We start from the raw sequence: 23,728 nt of genomic DNA, 5'->3' as shown, positions 1-23,728 counted from the left end.
ACAGTTCACGAGATCAAAAACAGTCTTATGAATCCAAACAAGCCCTTCTAGAAAACCTCCGATCTACCCAAATCCCTAGGGGCTTGAGAGCAAATCACATCTGTAGAGGTATGTTTCACAAATGCTATAGTGTTTTAATGGGTCAGACCTAATACATGTATCTCAATCACCCCTCAGAAACAGTTAGTTTCCAGTATTTCGAAGGGACAGAACTGATTTTTTGATGGAATGAGAACAGAAAGGGAGTATCTCATCAATTGCAGAAAGAAAGAGAAACACAGTATTTAAAAAACCTTTCAAGGGCTGAGTTGGGTTTAATATAGTGTTTGAATCCTCCCAAAGCTGGCAGATTAGGAGATGAGCTGGCCTCACAGCCTTTAAAACACATAAACATGCAGAGGATTTTTCAGCGCCGTCTTCCATTGAGTTCTATTTCTTTATGCATGCACTCCTATCCCACCAAGACATTTTTTAACAAGAATTCCAGAAAGACTTGTAATTTCCCTTTGAGTTAAGGTTTAAATTCATCTTCCCTGAAATAACTTTTTTTCATATTCTTGTTTCTTATGCAGGATTGCACGCTTTATAGCAGTGATATTTGAAAAGCACTGCATTTAAATCACAAAGGGAGCCCTTTTCTTGTACAGCAGGCTATGGTCTTCTTTTTATGATTGCTGAAATAAATAATTGCTTTTGAGGCTGCAGTTATGATTCATTTGTACTACCTCCAGAAGAATAAAAGCTTTTTTCATGATTATTGTAAAAACTAGAGTGTATATTATTTCTTAGACAACATTTCAGTATTAAACATGAAGTCTTCTGTCTTTTGTTACCTAAAGGATTCATTTATTGATTTAAGACTCAAATAAAAGTCACTGGATGGAACGAAGTAATTGAAGGACTGTGGTAAATTTTTTCAGTTTACTGAATTACTACACCTCCAAACACTTTACTTTTAAATTATCTTCTTTTAAAGCTGCTATGTTCCAACAATTTGTTCCTCTGCCCGCTTTTCAGACATGAGATCAGCAGCTGTCAGCACTTCTATCTGCTACAGGCAGTATGAAATAAGTTGTTACAGGTCAGTTTGATGGTCACACCAAGGGGAGAATGATATTGTAGACCAACCAGACCCCAACAAACTTCACAACTAGCTAACTGACTCACACCCAAAGAGTGGCTCACCCCAACGAGGAATTTTTAGGCCCACATTAGAGCGCGGCCTTCCCTAGCACAGGCCAGGCAGCCATTTTCTGACCAGTGAGACCTCTTCAGTCCTCCCAGAACGCATGATAGCAAAACGCCATCCATTCCTGCCTCCACCTCCTGTTCCCTGAGCATGCCCATCTCTACTTTCAGCGGCAACTTCAAATGCAAGAGAAGAGTCAAATAGAGACTTAAGAGGACTATACAGAGGTTTCTTAACACGGTTCTCTGATAAATAACTCCTGTCCATGCTCATCACGAAAACCAAACTAAGAAAAGGGCAGCAGCATCTTTTGAAATATGATTGAAGGTAGCTCAGTCCTGCTTCCAAGGTGAACAGGGCTTCAGTTTAAAGCTAGACTCTCAGGAGGTTCAGGAAGACTGAAACCAAGACCAAAGACAGCAGGAGTGCCTCTTTCACCTCCGGAAAGGAATTAGCATATTCATATTTTCCACTTGAAAGCTGACTAATTTACACATTTACTAACAAAGTGGCGCTTTCTGAGGGGTTTTTTACACTATCTGTTGCCAGCTAAAATATTTGGGGACAAAGACTACTATGTAGAGAGCACCTCTGGGACTGAAGGGAGCCTTCTGTTTTCCTGTTTATGATGGCTACATAAATGAAAATGGAACGAATGATGGTACTGTCACTGGGAGAACCAGCTGTTCTGCATGTGACATTTTTTCATGTAAGAAAACCTAAAAATACTGTGGAGTACATATGGATAAGACAAGGAAACAAATAACCGAGCAGTGGCTCAGTAATGCTTGCCAAACTGTCTTCAGTCACTGAGGCTCCATGTTTTCCCATTGAAATTAGTTGCATCATCATTTATTTCAAAACCAAATCTGAATTTCAATCTTCCTGTAACATTTGCATTTGGACCTCTTCACCATCGATAGGATGCATGGTGCTTTGCAGAGGAAATTAAGGAAATGCCCTACGTGCTGAAATACCTTTCCGGATCTTCAGCAAAACCATGAACTTTTCAAACTCACTGATTTATGTGTGTTTCTATTTTCCTCCCCCTTCAGATTTTTTAGACCAATTTTACACTGACAGGTTTGAGCAGGACAGCTGGATAGATGAGATCAAAGTCAAACATCCCATTTGAGTCTCCGTTCAGAGACTGCTGCTGTTTGCAGTTTCATCTTTGGCAGCATGAGGAAGGGCTACACTGAGAATGAAGGGATTTATTATGAATTTAGTAATTTAACATTATAATCCCAGCTATCGGGAAGAAAGTTAAAGTACATTTTGTCTTTTCTCCCTCTGCAATTCTTAAGCTATTGCAGGGGCATCAGCAGATCCTGGTTATGCTATGACAGCTAAAAATCAACTTTTTTCTTTTTTTTTTCTGCAAAAAACAACCAAGAATTAATCTGAAAATACCTCCAAGCTGGGTCTTTAGCTGCCCTAAACCATCACAGCTCAACTGAAGCTCTTTGGATATGTGCCCTTGCATTCTTAAATACCATCAGATACAACATGTAATCCCAGTATTGAAAAGGGCTCAGGTGTTTTCTCCACGTCTGAGAAGCTGGAAGGTAACTTCATAGGTCTTTAAGAGCCCTAAACAGCAAATGGGAGTTAGCAGTCCTGCAGCTGGGAGTCCAAGTGCTAAACCAAGAACATTCCAACACAGCCATCACCGCTCATTGCTTCATGGAGAAACCACCAGCTTAAAAAGCAACAATGCAGTTATGTTTTGAAATGGGATCTCCAAGCTCTGCCACAATTAGTGCTCCATATGCCCAGATAAACTTTGATGGATGAAGGGCAGAAGGTCCTGTGCGTAACAGAATGAGTTACTGGCTATTGTAGGAGAGTGCAGGATGGACTCATAAGTAACTCCTCTGTATGCAGTGTCCAAGCCGGAGCTGGTTAAGGCAAGTCTGAAAAAAAGCCAGCCTTATGGAGAGGACCTGTGGGGTGTGGAAGACAGAATGTGGCCTTTACAAAAGAGCAAAAAACTCAAATCCTTTTTTCTAGCAGAAGGAATTACTGAGAGCTGTAAACAAGCAATCAGTACATCCTACAGGAACACTTTTCCTTGCAGACTGAGATTGTCTGCCTTCATGGGTGAACACAGCTAGGAAATAATAGGAAGCTGTTCAAAGGCAGTCTCCCTGTGAGATCACAAATGGACATCCTTGAAGCTGTTCAGCAGCCAAGGAACAAAAGAGATCTGCTCATGAATTAAAAACGTGTTTAGGAGGAGGAAAATGCAGATACTCCTCAGGCAGCCAGGAGGGGAAGCCCCTGGCAAGGCATGTTTTTTTGCTTTCTGCAGCTGTCAGAGATAGGCAGTGTTCAGACTGATACAGGACAAATGCAAGTCAGAAGTCCCCAGGGGCTGTCCTGGCATAAGGACAGGGAGTTTGTGGGCAGCCTTCCCTTCAGGACTTTAATGCCTTCTCACCCCCAGGCATTAGAGTTTACACACCTTTCTCCACGACTTTCCTGCTCATTCCCCTATATTTGTCAATCTGCTTTCTCCCACCCTGACTCCCAGGCAGGGCTGAGGATGGGATTAGGGAGCTTGGAGGCACTGCCACAGGAAAAGACAGCATTCTCATGTAACAGTTTGTCAGCTGTTTCATATGTGGCTCTGCAGGCTCTCTGTTCTTACTACCAACATCTAAGATACCCCAGAAGGGACAGGAAGCTGCTCAAGCCTGGTTCATTTATGGTGGCAATGAAACTCAGAAGCTGGTCTAGTCCTGGGAGAACAATGCTGCAGGGAAATCTGGTTCATTCATTTCAAGGAAAGAAAGGTCTCTGACGACTGCACAGGAACACGCTTTGCTTGAGTGAGAAGAGCTCTGGAGTAAACTCCTTGCTCATGTTGTGGTACGACATGAAAGGTCAAAGTGGTCAGAAGTCAACTGGCAAGATTTTCCCCAGGGAGTTTCAAATACCTCTGGTGGCACTTTTGCCCAGGAGACAGGTTATTCAGAAACCTTTCGTGAACGTTTCTTAAAAATAGAACACTAGAAGATTAATTCTGATCTGTGATTAAACTTAATATCTAACAGGGCTTGTATAAAAGTTGACATTTGTTCCTTAGGTCTCTCATATGAGACACCCAAGAATTGTGCCACAGATGAGTTCTCCACCAATGAGGCAATTTATCACACTGCCTTAAACCTGTGGGTTTAATTAACCTGCTGCAGGTTCATTGACTTCTTCTGTACATTGCTGCATAGAATCATTAAGTCACGAATATGTATATGTCGAGTAGAAATATTTCAGAAATTTTATGACATAGATATTTTAGCTCTTTCTTAAACAGTGAAAGGAATCTGTATACAGCCCAAGAACCACTGCTTCATTCAAACAAAATTAAGTTCATTCAAACTTGTCCTAACCAAGAAATGTGTGCTGGAGAGATTCATAATGAAACCAAGGAGGAAATCTTTCAAATCCACTCCACAGGCAAGTTCAATATCTTCTCTGCCTCTTACAGCAACATACGACTCATGCTGTAGACACATACTTCAGCTTCTCAAAGCCTGCCTTTTGCACACTGTCCAAAAGACTTCTCTGTTCCTTGAAAATATACACCCAAAGGCCAACCAGCCTGTGGGACAGAACTTTACTGGGCATATGGCGAAAGAGCTCCCATCAGAATTGTTTAAGCAGAAAACACTAAATTATGGGAGTCTGAAAAGAGCCTCAGCTTCACCACCCCTTTGTAGCCTTTGGGTTTCCTTTCCCTTTCAACTATGCAGGCTGAGGCAGGGGGGAAATTAAGAGACCCCACTCCCTGGAAAAGCTAGGTACTGAAAGAGGCAGTGAAATGGGATGCTGGTTTCTCCTCTGAGTCACTGGGAGCAGACACACCAGCTGGAACTGGAGGTGGGAGCACAGGGAGGATGGTATCAGCCTAGCACCAGGTGAAGTCAAACCAAGGAGATGTCAAACCTGACACTGAGCACCTGGGACTGTTTGTATCATCACGGCCCTTCTCGGTGCAGGAGCGGTGGCAGGATGCAATAACCTGTTCGGTCCCTGCCTGCTGCAGCCTACAGGTCCCTGGCAGCATGCTGCCCCTGAGTGCCTGCTTAGCACTGCTCTGTCAGTGCACCAGATGCAAGTAGTGATGTCTCCTCGAGTAGTATTTGATCTCTGCAGAATGAAGTTTGCAAGGTTTCTGAGATGGCTGCGCACATCTACTCATTCTTCTTACACAGATGTGAATAAGAAAGGACAAGAAAAATCATGAAGCACGATGCTAAATCTCAGACTGCAACCAGTTTGTGTGTGTATGCATATAATGACTGGAGATGGAAAATCTACAGCCAGTTTCTTTCTTCTTTGCCCTTCTATGAGCAAAGAAATCTTGAAACTCAGAAAGAAAAACTGCGTTTGTTACACGCACACAGTGCCAACACAGAGGGCTATACTGAGAAACAGCCTGAAGTTCAGTTATTGCAAATGTAGAATAAGTCCTGCAGTTTTGCCAAGTCTCCCAAAGGTGGAACAGCCTGGAGTTTGACAAACAATGCGCAATCATTGCTTTGTACAGAAGACAGGAGAGACCCTGAACTACTCTGCTGCTAAGGAATTATCTGCAAAACTTCACGTGTGATCCAAATCAGCATGCTGCTAAATTCCGTGTCAGATAGAAACGCAAGGACTTCTAATGCTAGAGCATGGCACAGACTTGAAAATAAGAGAGTTTGTTTTGCGTGGCTGTTCTATTTGGAATGCTTACAAGACAGCTGTCAACCACTTTGATTAAGTTCCTTCACAAAATAGGCTTCCTGGAGTGACGCCTTGAAGGGAATACATATTCATGCATGTCTTTTACTCTGCTTGGAGTCCTACAGAAGTTTTGGATATACTTTACAAAATATGCCGTCACTGCTTACACTAAACAACTCTCACAGCAACTCCAGTTTAACTGGGAACTCTTTGTTGTCCATTTTTAGCTTGCTCCTCTTACGTGTTCCCAGTTCTGCTCTTCCCTATCCTTCTTGTTCCCCCCCCCCAACACACACCCTGCAGGCTGAAACATTCTCTAACATGAAAAACTAAAGGAAAAACAAAACAAAACAAAACAAAAACCCTCAGTTCTGAACACAGAGAGGGATGCAGCTTAATATGGCAATGTTCCTCTTTGGCTGGGCCAAAAACTGATGGGCAAATAAATGCTCTGTAGCCAACAGTGGCTCTTATTGTCGGTAGACAGCATTTTCGATACTGAGACTCTGAAAAAGATGCCAGATGTTAACTCTAAATAAGCTACACAAGCTCTACAGCGTGTAAACTTCCACATTTCTACAGTCCCAAGTTGTTCTTTAAGCACAGGAAGCAGTGTCCCACCGTTTCATGACAAGTCAGGCTTAACAACAAACGTATAAACTAATTGATACGATCTGATCTGTGCAACATGAATTTGCTGCTGCCAGAAGTGGAAATCTCTTCCAACTGTGCTTTCTCTGCCTATTTTGTCCTTGTTAACTGCATCAGTGCCAGAAATGGTGTACACATGCAGGGAAAAAAAGTCCTTCTGTAGGTTGCAGCTAATAGAAGTATTACTCAAATCGGAGGACCCAATTAGGTTCCATTCCAGGCAACAACAAAACTTTTCCAGTGCAGCAGCAAAAGTAATTAGCATCTCACAAAACTGCTGCTAAATTACTGTGTCTCATTAATGACACTTCTACGTGCCCGCTAAGAATCTTTGTTCAGTGTAACACGCGGGTTTCATTTAAGGAAGCAAGTGGATCTTTGCTGAGATTAAGTCACTGTATTTGTGGAGAACAGGTGTGGAAACTCCCGTGTCATTTTGAAGGTACCGACAAGAAAGGAAAAAGGAATAATTTTGACAATGGGAGGAAATGGGAGAAGGACGTAGGGAAAAAAAAAAAAAAAAAAAGTGTTACTTACAAGCCTCGAAGCCGAAGCCAGATTTTCTCTATCTGCTCTGGCTGTAGGTATTTTAGAGAATTGCTCTCAAATTCTTCAATCTCCTTCGTGGGCGACTCCATGGCTGCAGGTTACCGCGTCGGTTATGGCTCGGCGATGATGGGCGGCTGCCCCAAGCACACGCTCCACCTTTAACGGGGCTGCCCGCCAGTGGCCAACATTTCTGGCAGCCCCTTCTCCCCCCTCCCCGGGTGCTCAGGTGTACGCGGGGGGCACGCTAGCATCATCGGGCAGACCCAGGGGATTAGTGGCTCAGCTCCGGACTAGTAAACCCGCACGGATTTTTCTTTTATTTAAAAAAAAAAAAGAAAAAAAGAAAAAAAAAACAATAAGCCAAGGATCCAACCAGTAATACTGGCTGAAGGATCTTTAGCAAGGGAGGGAAGGGGAAAGGGAAATCCCTCGCTGCCAACTGAGCCGTCTGCCTGGGCAGCTGGGGAGCCTGCACCGCCACGCCGGCGGCATCCCGCTCTCCCTCCGTGCCGCTCCCCCAGCCGGCTCAGCATCGCTCCCCCAGCCCCGGCGTGGGCTTTTCTCCCCCCTCACTTACCAGCAGCACTGCCGACAGGCTCAGAACCTGACAACCGAGGGGAAAGTCGTCTGTCAGCATAGCCCAGGCACAGCTCCTCGCTCTGCCGCCCTCTCCCTTGCACACACATACACACACCAACACGAGGGAACGGGCTGGCGCTGATTAAAAGCCCGACCGAGCCAAAAGGAAGGGTAAATTACAGAAAGTGAGCGGCTCGCTCCTGGCAAAGAGCCGTCTGCTTCATCGCGAGGCAGCATGCACTCAGGCAGAACGCAGCGTGCAGCTTCAACTTGGGCAAAATTCACTTTAAAATAAAGAAATCGGTAAAGCAGCACTGCCCAATGCCTCACAGCGCAGGATGGGGAAGTCCGTACAGCAGAGGGAGATCAAGCCCAACACTTGTCACAGCCTTTTCAGTGCCTTTCGACAAGAACCGCTAACAGTACATTAGAAGACAATGCTTTATTCATAATGCACGAGGCTTGCAGCAGGACCTATGGCTGAACTGGCGGCTCGCACAGGGCAGCAAACAGCCCGGTTCTACAAGGGTCCCGTGGGTGAACCCCACACCAAGCCCAGGCAGAGCAAGAAGCGAGACACAGGGATTTCTCTTAACACCACTGGGGTCCATCCTCCAGGTAGGGGGAAGAGGACAGACATGTCTTTTGTCACACCGACCCCACCCAAATTCCACTGAGATTTGGTGTTTTCAGCCAAAGACACTAAAGCTTAAGGGTTAGAGTTAAAGGGAAGGCAGGGGAAGGAGATATCATAGTGGGGGTCTGCTACAGGATGCCTGATTGGGAAGACCAAATGGATGAGGCCCTCTATGAACAGATAGGAACAGCTTCACATTCACAAAACATGGTCCTCGTGGGGGACTTCAACCACCCCGATATCTGTTGGATGGACAACACAGCAGTGCACCAGAAATCAAAGAGCTTCCTGGAATGTATTGATAACTTCCTCATCCAGGTAGTACAGGAACCCACGAGGAAAGGTGCTATGCTGGACCTTGTCCTCACCAAAGAGGAGGGATTGGTGAGTATTGGCTTGGTGAGCCTTGGCTGTAGTGATCATGGAATGGCAGAGTTCAAAATCCTTAGGGTGTCAAAGAGGGTGTGCAGCAAGCTTGTTACTCTGGACTTCAGGAGAGCAGATTTGGAACTCTTCAGGGAACTGCTTGGCAGGGTGACATGGGGGAAGGCCTTGGAGGGAAGAGGGGCCCAAGAAAGCTGGTCGATATTCAAGGACCATCTCCTCCAGGCCCAGAAACACTGCATCCTGAGAAAAAGGAAGGCAGTCAAGAACACTAGGAGGCTCCACGGACAAACAAGTTGCTCCTGGACTTACTTAAGCTCAAAAAGAAAGTAAATAGGGAGTGGAAGCAGGAACAGGTTATCTGGGAGGACTACAAAGAAGTTGTCCAAGCAGCCAGGAAGAAAACTGAGAGCTTGTCATGAGGGATATGGAGAAGGCTGACTTCTTTGCCTCAGTCGTCACCAGCAAGAGTTCTAGCCTCACTGCCCAAGTTGCAGAAAGCAATAGTAAGAACTTGGAGAAGCAGATCTGCTTGCTGTAAATGAAGATCAGGTTCAAGACCACTTAAAGAACCTGAAGGTGTACAAGTCCATGAGACCCAATAAGATCTATCTATGGGTTCTGAGGGAACTGGCGCATGAAGTTGCCAAGCCATTATCCATCATGCCTGGTGAAGTTCCCACTGTTAGGAAAAGGGAAACATAACCCCCGTAACAGTGTCAGTGGGTAAAGGAAGAGCTACTAATGTCATCTACCTGGACTTGTGCAAAGCATTTCATACTGTCCCCCATGATATCCTTGTCATCAAATTGGAGAAAAATGGATTTGATGGATAGACCATTCACTGGATAACGAATTGACTGGATGGTAGAACTCAGAGTTGTGGTCAACAGCTCAGTATTCAAGTGGAGATCAGTTACGAGTGCTGTTCTTCAGAGATCAGTGTTGAGGCCAGTGCTCTTTAACATTTTTGTAGGTGACATGGAGAGTGGGATTAAGTGCGCCCTCAGCAAGTTTGCAGATGGCAACAAGCTGAGTGGTGCAGCTGACACACTAGAGGGAAGGGATGCTATAAAGACGGACCTGGACAGGCTTGAGAGGTGGGCCCATGCCAACCTCATGAAGTTCAACAAGGCCAAGTGCAAGGTCCTGCATCTGTGTCAGGACAAACTCAAGCACAGAGACAGGTTGGGCAGAGACTGGCTTGATAGCAGCCGTGTGGAGAATGATTTGGGAGTGTTGACTGATGAAAGATCCAACATGAGCCAGCAGTGTGCACTTGCAGCCCAGAAGGCCAACTGTATCCTAGGTTGCACCAAGAGAAGTGTGACCAGCAGGTCAAGGGAGGTGATTCTGCCCGTAACTCTGCTCATGTGAGACCTCACCTGGGGTACTGTGTCCAGTTCTGGAGCCCCCAACACAAGAAGGACATGGAGCTATTGGAGCGGGTCCAGAGGAGGGCCACAGAGATGATCAGAGGGCTGGAGCATCTCTGCTATGGGACAAGCTGTGACTCTTCAGCCTGGAGAAGAGAAGGCTCTGAGGAGACCTTATGGTGGCCTTCCAGTACCTGAAGGGGCCCACAGGAAAGCTGGAGAGGGACTTGATATAAGAGCAGGTATCAACAGGACAAGGGGAAATGGTTTTAAACTGGAAGAGGGTAGATTTAGACCAGATATCAGAAAGAAATTATTTACTGTGAGGGTGGTGATACACTGGAACAGGTTGCCCAGTGATGCTGTGGATGCCCCGACCCTGGAAGCATTCAAGGTCAGGCTGGATGGGGCTCTGAGTAACCTGCTCTAGTGAAAGGTGTCCCTGCCTACAGCAGGGGGTTGGAAGTAGATGATCTTAAAGGCCCCTTCCAACCCAAACCATTCTGTGATTCTAAGCAGAGCAGTTTGCCACACCAGGAAAGTCAGGCTCCCATGAAAACAGCTGGCTGTGATGTCTCATGCCAGTTGCATAAATGTGGAACGCTGACACACACAGCAATTGGTGGAAATGTGAATATATTAATTAGCCTAAGCAAGCAAGCCCCTATTTAAAAAGCTTAAATCAGTTTTTAGAAACATAACTTGGCTACTTCAAAACCCAGATAGGCAGTGTAATAACAGACAATTCCTGCCTGCACAGAGATTAGGATAATCCATATGAGCACAAATACACACACAAGGATAAAAACAGATTCTATACAGCAGATTCTATACAGATCTATACAATATCAGAGAGGTTTCAGCTTTGGGATCTGTTACGTGCAAGAAGGTACGAAACCAGGCTCAGGCTGCTGATATTGCACAACAATTCACCACTTTCACTCTCTTGTGTTACATATTCCAGAGTGAAATTGAAAACTAGAAGCCTTCCATCCATTCATGTAAAAAGCAGCTTTTCAGTAAGGGGAAAAAAAAAAAAAAAAAAAAAAAACCTTCAGTAAAACCATAAATGTAAAAACTTTCCTTTCAAAGTAGAAAAAATGCCAAAGTTCATTTTAATTCTACTGAGATTAGACAAGTTCCACACAAAGAAGATTAGACATGACATACACACGAGGCCATAAAAAGACAGTTAAAAGACAGAACAGCCTGTACTAACTTAAACTTTACATTTGTGATTCTTCAAGTCTTACCAATTTTGGAGCACTTTTGATCTTGTCAATAAGATGACCCGGTCTTCCTGACTCATCGGTAAGACCCAGAAGCTCTGCCACATGCTCCATAGGTGACAGGTAATCATTTCCCTACTCCTAATCTTAGCATCTCATCTGAGAAACAGCACAGCATTGCCACCTGCTTGTGGGAAGGACAGTAAGGTGTTTGATGAAAAGGTCACTGTAAGAGGAAAGCAATGCCATCATTCACTATTTCTATATCACTTTGCAAAGAGCATGCAGTTGATATTAGACCTATCTTGGGCCTGATTCTCCATATGCAAGCCATCCCATTTCAGAAAAACCACTGCAGCTTTTAGTACTTCTGTAAACACACAGATGCTGAGACTTCCATTTTGACTTAGGAGGCACAGCTCTCCCACCCTTAGCTCCCAAGTGTTTGAGATATTTTAAAATAAACCCCACATGAAAACCAAAAGAAACTGTCCAACCTCATGCATGTGCAAGGGGCCCACCACAGTTACATTAAATAGCCAGCAGAATGAAACTCTCCTTTTATATTTCATCCTTTCCCATATACCTCTTTAAATTCTATTGCTGGATGCATAGAACAGTATTTTCTCCATTCTGCTTTAGTCAGGAGCATTTTCCAAGATGTTTCATTTATTGCCAGGAATCATCATGGCAATAAATAAATAATTCATGGCATGCCACAATTCATACACCTTTTAAATAACTTCTCCCTTTAAACTGTTAAGTGTATCAGCTACAGCTTAAGATATGTCAATAGCAATCTGATGGCAGTGTACCCTGTGTTCACAGCTTACCTGGATGCTATGCCTTTAAAATACCAAGCTGTGCCAAAAGAATAGATGCATAATGACAGAAGAGAAAAATCATAGACTCATAGAATTACTTGGGTTGGAAGGGACCTTAAAGACCATTCAGCTGCCACCCACTACATCAGGCTGCTCAGGGCCCCATCCAACCTGGCCTTGAACACCTCCAGGGATAGTTGAAAAATAAGTTACAAAAGAAAGCAAAAACTTTTATTTTCAGCTGATATCTAAAAGCAAATAGGGACAGATGAAAGTAAGGATTAAGGAAAAGTTACTACAGGCTGCAGAAAGACCAGAAAAATGATGAACCAATGCCATAGTTATGAAGGCAGACATACAGTGGAGAGATATTGGGCAGATAGAGAGAAAGGAGCAGAGGAGAAAAAATAGAGAAAGATGAAATTCTGTGCGAGGCTGCCTCTAGAGAAGTAAACAAATATTGATGCTGTTAATAAGGTAATACAGGAGAACACAGATATTCTCCCATCCCTGATTAGTGCATGACATTTTGTATCATTGAATTTTGACCTCCAGGAGCCTCTGAGCTCAGAGGCTATTCATGGAATCATAGAATGGCCTGGGTTGAAAAGGACCACAATGATCATCTGGTTTCAACCCCCTGCTATGTGCAGGTCACCAACCAGCAGCCCAGGCTGCCCAGAGCCACATCCAGCCTGGCCTTGAATGCCTGCAGGGATGGGGCATCCACAACCTCCTTGGGCAACCTGTTCCAGTGCCTCACCACCTCTGGGTGAAAAACTTCCTCCTAATATCCAACCTAAACCTCCCTTGTCTCAGTTTAAATCCATTCCTCCTTGTCCTATCACCATCCACCCTCACAAACAGCCGTTCCCCCTCCTGTTTATACGCTCCCTTCAAGTTCTGGAAGGCCACAATCAAGTCTCCCTGGAGCCTTCTCTTCTCCAAGCTAAACAAGCCCAGTTCCCTCAACCTTTCCTCATAGGAGAGGTGCTTTCTGATACTAATTACAGAAATAAACAAAAGCAGGAAGTTGAGATGGGTGCTAGATCAGGAGAATGTAGAGAAAAAAATGTCATTGCATTCAATTGCTGAAGAAATGAAGGGCTGGACTGATATGATGTCACAATGATATTTATAGGAGTTATGGGCAGAGATGGGGCTTCCAGAGTTTGAAGGAAACAAAGCAATATGTAAAACACAAAATGGGAGGAAAGCACATTGGCAAGAGAAACTTCAGTGTCATACCCCATGGAAGCAAGTGGAAAGCTAAGGCAGCCACAGAGGAATTGGGAATGTGCCTGAGGATGCTATCTCCTATGATAACAGAAGTTCCAGAAATTGCTCAGAGACAGCGAGGAATTCCCTGCAGCTGAGCAGCAAAGGGCACTGCCTGCTGTCTGCATCACAGATAACTGGCACCTCACACCACCCCTGTACCTCAGGGAAGTCACCTAGGCTGCAAGACAAAGTGTGGCCATGCAGAATCAGATCCAGGTCCAGTGGCCTCTGAAGTTACAGGGAATAAAAGCATAAACTGTTCCTCAGATAGTCCTCAATCCCTTGAAGTTTTATGAGGGACAACCCAGTATGTTTGCTCCAAGAATCTCTTCTGAATGACACAAAGAACCACTACTTGGCTGCTGCTCGCTTGCAAGCACTCACAGCAGTTTTCCCAAAGGAAAAGATGCCCATGCCAGCTTGGAGCATGCTGTCTGCTTGAACCCCTCCAGCAGCAACCCCAGAATACAACAGTATTCTTCATTTCCTGCACTACTCCCCATTGTGCTGATGCCTTCTGTTGAAAAGCACAACATCCTTCTTTCCACCCATTTGGTGTTAAGGTATGAAGGGATTAACACAGGTCAGCATATAAATGCAAGGTGTTGGTAACACCATGCCTGAGCTCGAGTTCAGGATTTCCTGAGTACCCAAGTCCTCCTGCAAATTGTCAGGCAATGCAGAAGGGATTCAGGACACTGCTGTGACCTTTGTAAAGGTCTGGCCCTGGATTTCTCCCTGCTGCTCTGTGATGTGGGAAGGGGTCCATGTGAGGAAAAGCCCTCCCTTAAACGTACAAGCAGGTGCACTCTCCTTCACTTGCCTGTAGAAGAGGACAAGCACCACCAGCAGCTTTTGCATGATCCCATCCTAGAGCAAGAGGTTAGCACTGCCAGTGACAGCAAAGGATGAAGGGCAACACTGAGGTTTCAGGCAGAGCAAACAAGCCCTATGCTGGGTTCCTCCTATCACAGCACAGAGGTCCAGGTAAACGGAGGCTTCACCTTCTTTGCTTCTTCTCCTTCAGACTGCACTTACATTCATGCTAAAAGACTCCTGACTGAGTGCTGTACAATAAGGCTCTTAATTACAGGTTCTTTTCCCTCCTTAAGTACACTACTACAGAATACTACTGGTATGGGTAGATGCTGTTGAGACAGCAGAGAGGTGTGAAAAACACAGCTCAGGAGGCTAACATTCACAATTCACTTTTCCAAAGGACGGCATCACTACAAAACAGACAAAATAACTGGACATACTGGAGTGGGACTGCCTTCCTCGGGGTGATGGCATAGGTATGTCAGACACAAAACCACGAGTCTAAAGCAGAAGTTTCAGGGACATCTTTGGCATGCCGCTGCACTGTAAACTGGGCTTTACCTTCACAGTAAGCACCTCAACAACTTTTTTCCTTCAAGGCCTCTACAGTTCTTCTATTTTATTTTTTAAACAAAGAAAAGTGTGGAAGTTCAGCAGTCTCTTTGCAGATCTCACCAGAGCTTGATAAGGATAGCAATAACATCTGTAAGAGCCACTGAAACAAGTGCAAAAATGCTGCCAAAACAGCACCCTGTCTGGTGGAAACAGCACTTCAATGGGCACAAGCAGACTGGGGCAGTAACTCCAAAGAGCAAGATGGCTGCAGCCTTTGCAGGACTCCAGCGAAGCTCGCATGAACCACACCATGACACAGAAGTGCTATGGGCACTGTAAGCGTGCTGAAACATTGCCTATTGCTATTCCTGTATATTGTCTGTGTAAGCATGCATTTTCTGCCATCAATTAATCTGATTTGACAGAATGAAAGCTTCAAGCGTTATAACAGCATCTATAATTAGTACTACTGCAATGTATTCATTTGTCCTTCTACACATAAACAATGCAGAATACATTTTCTTTTCTTACCAGTAATGCCTCCAACCAGAATTACGGCAAAGTGTTTTCATCATTGCATGTCTGAGCTCTGAACTTCAGTTACAGCAAACGCTGCGGTGAGTCTGCCAGTATCATATTCCAAAATATTATGCTAACACTCTATTCAAACAGTCTGTAAAACATTGACAGTTCTGCTAATTGTGCTAATGCCAAAATAAGCTGGGTAGATTCAGTTCAGTCTTTATTCCAGCGGTAAAAAAAATTCTTTGCTTGCTCTGTTAAGAACAATTTCGGGATTTTTTGGGGGGAAGGATTAGAGGATCCATTGCTTCACTGATTTGCATTTATCTTAGATATTCTTCATATTTAAATATAAGAGAGCGATCAGAAAATATTCAGGTGTTGCAGATGATTTGTATTTATTCTTAGGGAAAAAACAAGCAACCCAGTGCTCTGTCCTAAACGGACCTCAGCTTCAGGAGGATGAACTCTGAAAAATGTAACCAAGGTGCTAAGTGTATGAAGAGTTAAAAAAACCACACAACTCAGAAAGTGAAAAAATGAGGCAATTCATCTAATAGCATAATTAGCTTTGTCACCCTTCACTGCAAAATAGATGGCAGTGAACAGAATTACCAGTGCCTGATTCAGCTTTTGGTTGCTGGAAGCACATTAATATTCACCTAAACATGAAGCGTTTTCAATAGCAAGAAACTGTCGCCAGAGCATAGATGCCTCTGTCTTACTTATTCAAGGATGTTATAGGGTCCTAAGTCTAATGAATCTACTCTAAGGATTCATAATTCAACCACTTATCAGACCAGTGTGAACAAGCAACATCTCTGTACCATCTGAAGATACATTGCTATAGTTAGGTACCTTGGTTTTCAGACTTTTCTTTCAATTCCACATTCTAGTTTTATTAAGCTAGACCAAGTACAACTCAAACTGTAGTTTGCAAGTGAAATTCGGTCTCTTTTTTCTTCCTAAGATTAGATTTTAGGGCTTGTTGGTAACTGGTACCTGCACAGGTGATGCAGGGTTAATGTCAGCATAAGTGAGGGCTGGAAGACAAGGCTACAAGAGCCAAAGTTAGCCAAGCAACAGCAGTCTGAGAGCTGGCTAGTCACCTTTAATTACCAGCAATCATCCAGCTCCCTCAGGGCTGGGGAATTACGATTTCTGCTGCATCCAGTAATTACAGATAGTTATAGCTTCTCTATCTGGAAGGAACACAGACACAACCGACCCAGAGAATGCTGCAGTTTCCAAAAGTTTCAAAAGCAGCAAACTAGATATTAAGACTACTGCATTGGATGTGTTTCCTGCATCCTAACAACATGTTCAGTCTTGAACTACATCAGGAATAGACATACTGTGGAGAATTTCAAGCAGGCGTTTTAGGAGAAGGCAAATCTAAGCACTGCAGATAAGAAAATAAAAAGAAGCCTGCAGAAGCAACAGTAAAATCATTACCACCAAAGAAAAAGAAAAAAAGAAAAAAAAAAAAAAGCTGGTAGAAAAGGTGCTGCTCATTTAAACTTGTCTTTAGTTTGGTAAGTTGAGCTGACAGGTTTGACTGAAAGCTCTGGTGACTGGCAAAAAGATTTCTGTCAGTGCTATTGACTAATATTCCCATGAAGACATATGCACACTTCTTTTGCAGTCTATCCTTCTTGATCCGGGGTTGTTCAGTTTGTGTAAAGACAGATTTTCAAAAAAAACTTGTAGAAACCTTCTTCAATTTGGGAGGCTTACCAAAGAAAGAAAGTTTGCATGCTGATGACATTAAGTTATTACTTAAACCATATCCTTGCAATAGCTCCATACAAATCCATATTGCTCTCAGAGCGCTGCAACTTTGACAAAAGCACTGTCACTCCTGAAGGGCATTTTTTAAAGTCTGTTTTTCTTTAATGACCTCCATCGTACCAGAAGCTTAAAACTTGTATTACCATACGTGACAATTTAGGAAGGATGTGTGAGAGAGTAGTGATGGATGAGGGAAAAGGAGCTTTATAAAATGCTTTGCAAAAAAAAAAAGAATGAAGAGAGCTTGGAAGCTTGGTTATAAAAAGTCTTGGCAAAAGCAGGTGAGATGTGACTAATAGTCCAAGCAATTAATTACTTAAAAGAAATACCTGATGAGAGGATTAAGCAAGAGCTGGCTTTCTAGTCTTCTTTTTCAGCAGCAAACATCCAAGGAAGTCAAAGTAGGTAATTTTTGAGGACTTGAAGCCTCTCTACAACTTCTCAGTAGTTTCCTGCTCCAGGTTACAGTTCTCCAGATGCAAAGGGATCAAATATATCCTGAAGTTGGTTCAATTGGAGCAAATTTGACTGAAAGGTGTTTTGTTTTCTTCTTAATCACTACTTATATATTTGAAAGATAGAAGTGGGAAGTTTCTCACTTGCCCCTGTCTCACACACAAAGTGTTTCCTTAGAAAGGCCGATGCTGCCCCCTGTGCTATTCAGTATACACCAAGTATAGCGGGTGAAGATTATTATTGGCCATCATATATTATCCTTTCTGGAATTAAGAAATAAATCTATGACTGTCATGGAATATCTGTGCATACTCCATTGAATTATATGTTTAAAAGAGTGTGGAAGTATGAATCACACCTCTACTTTTGCCCCTTTATTTGTATTAAAATCTGCTGAGTTGCTGTACAAATGGAAGATGTCCAGTTGGCTTTTTTTAGCACTGCCAGTGCTTTTTGAGGCTAGAAGCCCAAGTGCTTTCCTTCCCTTCTCACTCAGTGTCTGCTGCAGGGAGATGGATAGCCAGCTCCGATGGCTCTACTGGCTCTTGCCAGCAGAGGGGAACAGCCAAGTCAAAGCTGTTCGACCCTCCAGCTCTGGCAGACTGCAGCCCAAGTGACAAATGTTAGCTTTGGGACTTTATAAAGATCTCTTTCTACCCAAATTCCCCCAAATTAAAATGACGTGTGGCTTATTTTACTATGTAGGACATACATTGCATATAGGTACAGGCAGAAGGTGAGCATAGGAAAATTCATCCAGCCACATGGAAGCAAAATTCAAAAGTATACTGCTCTGAATCCAAGGAACCTGGTAAATTATCATCAGAGATATATCTGCCTGGTAGCAGGGATCCTCAGCAGACAGGATTTGTCAGCTGAAGTGATTCACAAAGCAGAAGCTCATTAGTCTGATCTCAGTAGTGTGCCAGGCATTAGAACCAGCGAAAAGGAAAGTAATTAAAGAAAAGGGAAGTGGAATAAGAAGCAACATCTATTTATCACATTGGATCATGGCTAATTAACCTGGCATCAATTTCCTCTGGTCATAAGAACATAGAATCGTAGAATCCTAGAATGGCCTGGGTTGAAAAGGACCACAATGATCATTTAGTTTCAACCCCCTGCTATGTGCAGGCTTGCCAACCAGCAGACCAGGCTGCCCAGATCCACAATATTTGTAACTTACAAAGACCTCAGATTCAACATTTTGGTAAAAAAATCACACAGGAACAGCAACCGCAATGTGAGTAATATGACCAAAAACAAAACCAGCACGTGGTTAAGTCACCCTTCTCAAGACTCTTCACTGCCACTGCTGTCCTGTCCTCCCTCCTTTTGCTGTACAACTAAATCATTCTGCAAGAACAAAAACAAGGATGGCTACTGCTTCAGCCAGAAGGTTTTGAGTGCCCATTCAGGAAGAACATGCTAATAGGTTTGATGCCTTGTACATGTTGGGAGAGATTACAGACAGATTGGTATTGCTGCTCCTTCTTCTCATGATCATGTTATACAGACAAGTATCCTAAAAACAGCCCGACTAAGACAAACATTGCAAAGAACATGAATACCCTAACCATTGAAACCCTGAACACTGCAAGTTACAGTTCACTGCGGAAACAATCAATCTTTCTTCTTAGTAAGAGATTTACAATCTTCCTCTTTCCTTTCACTTACCACCCTTCCAAGGTTGCCATCGACAATTCTGAAAAGCAGCCCATTGACTCCAAGATCAACTCCTTACATTGCTGGACTTGCAATGTGAATTTCAAAGTGGGCAGCATTTTATCTTAAAAAACAAACAAACAAACAAACAAACAAACAAAAAAACCCTGCATCTACAAGGATTGTTTTTCAAACTGATTTTCCAAAGCACTACCAGAGAATCACTGAGAGTTTATAAGCAACATTTTACCCTTAATGTTCACCATTGCCTTATAGCATTTCACTGGCAACAGCAGAAGTTATCAGTAGATAAAAATCAACCAAGATAAATCTGCACGGTAAGAACAAGTGATACTCATACAATCTTCATTTAAGCTAATTCCAACCATTTTCATTTAAATTAGATCCATTGATCAGATTTCAGCACTGTCTTGGTCACACTCTAATCTATTTCTCCATCCCCCACTGCACATCACTGCACCCTTAGCTGCTAGTGATAGATTTAAGGATAAATTGAAGTAGTGACAGCAACAGTGCAGGAAGACTGGTGAAATGACTGCCCGGAGGGCTCCCATGTCTGGCATTTGAGCGGTGCCTGGGAAGGACAAGAGAGAAACCACCCCTAAGGAGCAACCATCACTCATTTCCCTCTCAGAGCTTGCTGGTAAAAGTTTGATTTGGCCAAGGGGACTACATGGGCTCCTTCATTCACAGGTGGGCACAGTCTTTTTGTCCACTTTCAGTGTCTGTGCCACTCTTCACCAATGCCTACAAAGCGATGGAAAATAGGTAGAAAACTCTCAGCCAAATCCTGTGCAAAAACTTTTGTCCATTACAAACAGCCTAATGTCCTCTCCGGGCATCTCAGATTCAGATCCTTGACATTAGTCCAGCATATAAAAACAGCGTACATTCACATGTTCAGCAAGTTCTATCAGTGCAGCACGAAGGGGGAAACTGATACAGAGGGAAAAACTGCTGGGCTATGTTTTGAAGGTCCCTCAAATACAACCACTCCATCTCTAATATGAAATGATTTTGGAACTTTCCAAACGTGGTTGTGAAATCACTCATCTAGGTCACACCTGGGAAATATTTAAAGTGTATTTTACATGCCACAGCATAAAATAATTACCTTGCAGTGGCATTTTAATAATAAAGAAGACTACAATTAAATCAGTATCAAATCAAGAAGCTTTTATGCAGTCGTCCTTTAGGAAAAGATCTGCCTTTGCTAAAGCAGCAGGTTATATGACTCTCCTTCACATAAATATAATACAGCATCACAAGTCCATCAAACTCAATCCTAATAAGACCAGCATAGACTAAAGAAGTACCCACTAGCTTCATTCATGCCTTAACGCATTTCCTTCTCACCTGCTATCTCAATTTTAAAAATATATGCTCAGCAGCAGCCAGTTCACTCTCCAGTAAATATTTAATTTGTATGTATGAAGCATCTGCCACTGTAATAACTCAGTCCAGAGCATTTCCTAAAAGGACTATTATTGCTTTTGGATTCCTATGGCTTTAAATGTTTATCCAGTCTCAAATTCTCACTTTCCTGTATGTCAGTTGTGACTGTGTGCACAGAAGTTAAAATTATGTGTGTGCATGCATGTGAGCCCTAGTGTGAGACTAGCAAAAAGAATGTTAAGGTAACAAAGGTGAGCACTGAAAGTTGAAAAAGCAAGTGCAAAGAGTGCACAGACTCCATTACATGACAACAATCTGAGAAAACTTCCAGCTATGTGACTATATCCATTTTCATACAGCACCAGGCAGACCCAGGTCTTAAATTTCCCCATGGTATTCAGTGGTATTCACATCTTGCCATATCAAATTGCTCAGCGTAGCAAACCAGAGCAGATACAGTGTAAAAAAGTACAAAGGCTGCAAATAGACCTAAATAATGATTTAGTTTTATTCCATATATACAGTCACGCACAGTATATGGTATATGTAGGGTGTTTGAAATGGCATTTCTTCTTCATGCAGCATCTCATTTTCATTATGATTCCCCCTACCATTAGACACTTCTGTTTCCATCTGTATGGAACAGTACCATTTTCCCATACTTTGCACACCTGTCCATTGTGTTGATCTATTTTTTGCACTTAAATTCTAAAGATGCTGGTGTAAACATATTACACACGAACTGTGCCAATGTTGAGTTTTAATAAAAAGTCATAAATTTCAGGAAGTACAGCCCTTGAATGTAAGTGTGATTTGGGGCCTTTTGTACCAATAGAACAGTGCTTTGATTTGATTGTCCGCAATGCAAAATATTAATAAACCTCCCCGTGGAACTTGGCACCAACTGAACGCAGCCTAATTTCAGTTGTTAGTGTCAGTTGTTAGTCATGTCAAAGTTCTGACTTTTTAGACTGGTGGCACTGATTTGTAGATGTCCAAAGGCTCCTAGACAGGACACTTTTTGTCTGCATTTGGCCAGAAAGAGGAAATTCCCCTGTTTCATCATCTCTGACTTCATTCCAGCAGCTACACGCTCCATTATAAGGCATCCTGAAATCGACGTAGCCAAAGAGTCTGAGCAATTCTAACCCACGCGACCTGAAAAGTTGTGACTCATGCTTTTAATCAGAGCTGAGGAACAGCATTTTGCTGCGGCAGTTCATCTTGCAAGTGTGCTGAGAGGAACAGAAGGAGAAGGCTTTGTCTGTTTTCAATTGAAAGTAGGGTATATCATCTAGTAGAGAATTGTGTACAAATAATTACTAGAATTGATATCCACTGCACTGATTTACTCTGAGACTGGTGCCTGAGTACACTGTACAGATAAAAAGTCATGGCTTAAAGAAAAGGAAGGGGAGAAGGAAAGAAGAGAAAAATGAAGTACTTTGTGAAACTAAAGTAATAAAAAGTAGATCATGCCACACCTGCCATCAAAAAACCTCCACTTTTCTGCAGAAACATGGGAGAATGAATACTATTTATTTTATTTGCAAATATGCCAGTGATTTGGAAGCTTAAATTCCCAATATATATTCAACAGCATTTTCACATGCCAGTGGAAGATTTCTATCAAAGCCAGCATTTGTAGGACAGGTCTGGTTATTGCCTCATATGGGCCCGAGCATATAGATGGTGTTGGGTTTTTTTTGTGTATGGGCAGTGCAAAGCAAAGCTTGACATTCTAACAGTGAGTCCAGTTTTCTACACTGTAGAGCTCTGATTTTGATTACACAATTTGATAATGCAAAATAAATCAACAGAATTTAGCTTTCTTTTTTTTGCTAGGTAATAAGATACTCTGATCTTATTACACAGAGAGCTCTCAAAGGTTTCAATTATTTTTACTTGTACTGGGGAGCAATAAAAGCAGCCCCCATTTAAACATGAACTCAAAAGACATATTGATTTTCACCTGCTGAAGAATTTCAGCACATAGCCAGGAAATCTACAGCTTGGTCAAACAGCAGCTCCAACTCCACTGCTGGGTTAATTCCTCAACCACCACAACAGAAAACTTTGCTACAATGTGGGGCTCAGCTGACCCATAACTAACAGCCTCAGCAGCTGGCTTGGAGAGGGGGAAATCTCTGCCCCCAAAGGAGAAGGCATAGGGAAGCCTCTCGCTTTTTTCCTGCTAAAGAAGAAATGACTTAAAGACATTTCCACAGCGAGGAACCTTCAGCAAAACTATGAGTGCAGAAAAGTACCTGGCCATCACCCTTGTAATACCTCTGAAGAGGAGCATGAAGCCCTTCCAAAAAGGGCACAAACTCCCCCCTGAGGAACACTGATACATGCAATATACTGTAAGTGTCACTTCATCTCTACTAGTAGAAATACATTTGGAAGGTTGATATAAACAAAAACAACGTCAGAGCTCTCAGTGATAGCAACAGCTCTTGTAGGTCTATCCAGCAGTTTCTGATGTGAACGAGTCTTTTGTTCTTGTTTTTGCAGTATACAAGTACAATCATAGAATTGTTTGAGTTGGAAGGGATGTTTAAAGGTCATCTAGTCCAACTCTCCTGCAATGAACAGGGACACCTACAGCTAGAGCAGGTTGCTCAGAGCCCCATCCAGTCTTACCTGGAATGTTTCCAGGGACAAAGCATCCTCTGAGCCAACATTTTCCAGTGCCTCACTACCCTTATTGTAAAAAAAACCTTTTCCTTATATCCAGTCTCTATCTCTACCCCTTTAGCTTTAAACCATTTCCCTCTGTCTTATTACAACAGGCCCTGCTAAAGAGTCTTTCCCCTTCTTTCTTACAGCCCCCCTTTTGATGCTTGCAGTGGAACTGCCAGGTCACAGCCTGAACAACTGGTTGGGCACCAGGTGAGAAAGCGTGGCAAACCCAGGGAGCTCAAGTACAAGCAGTGCACCTGAGTGACTGGAAGAGATGGAGACTGGATACACCCCTCCTCACCCTCATTTGAAGGTTAGCAGACAAGGGAGCAGCATCTCTCTGGACAGAGACTGCACTCCTCTTGAGCTGTCACTGGTTGTTGGAAGAG

The 23,728-nt window shown here is 43.1% G+C and overlaps 1 protein-coding gene across 13 annotated transcripts in view; it reads right to left on the bottom strand.

The window, feature by feature from the left end:
- Window positions 1-23,728, bottom strand: part of PDE1C (phosphodiesterase 1C) — a 343,427-nt gene that overhangs the window by 170,961 nt on the left and 148,738 nt on the right. For 2 of the 13 annotated variants that reach the window (XM_085226626.1, XM_085226628.1), the window contains exons 1-2: window positions 7,698-8,018; window positions 7,109-7,433 (exon numbers count right to left, since the gene is read on the bottom strand). The exons of 7 other annotated variants lie outside the window; for them this stretch is intronic. In XM_085226626.1, the coding sequence (XP_085082752.1) occupies window positions 7,109-7,209 (101 nt within the window). In that variant the 5' untranslated portion in view covers window positions 7,210-7,433; window positions 7,698-8,018. Of the gene's footprint in view, window positions 1-7,108; window positions 7,434-7,697; window positions 8,020-23,728 lie in introns of those variants that run through there. 4 more of the 13 variants (XM_010713059.4, XM_085226625.1, XM_010713058.4 and 1 more) reach the window with 3 other exon arrangements.

This window comes from Meleagris gallopavo, chromosome 6 (genome assembly GCF_905368555.1).
Source record: "Meleagris gallopavo chromosome 6, MGAL_WU_HG_1.1, whole genome shotgun sequence".
NCBI lineage: Eukaryota > Metazoa > Chordata > Aves > Galliformes > Phasianidae > Meleagris > Meleagris gallopavo.
Note: the sequence above shows the minus strand (reverse complement) of the source record. Positions and strands in the feature narration are given on the sequence as shown.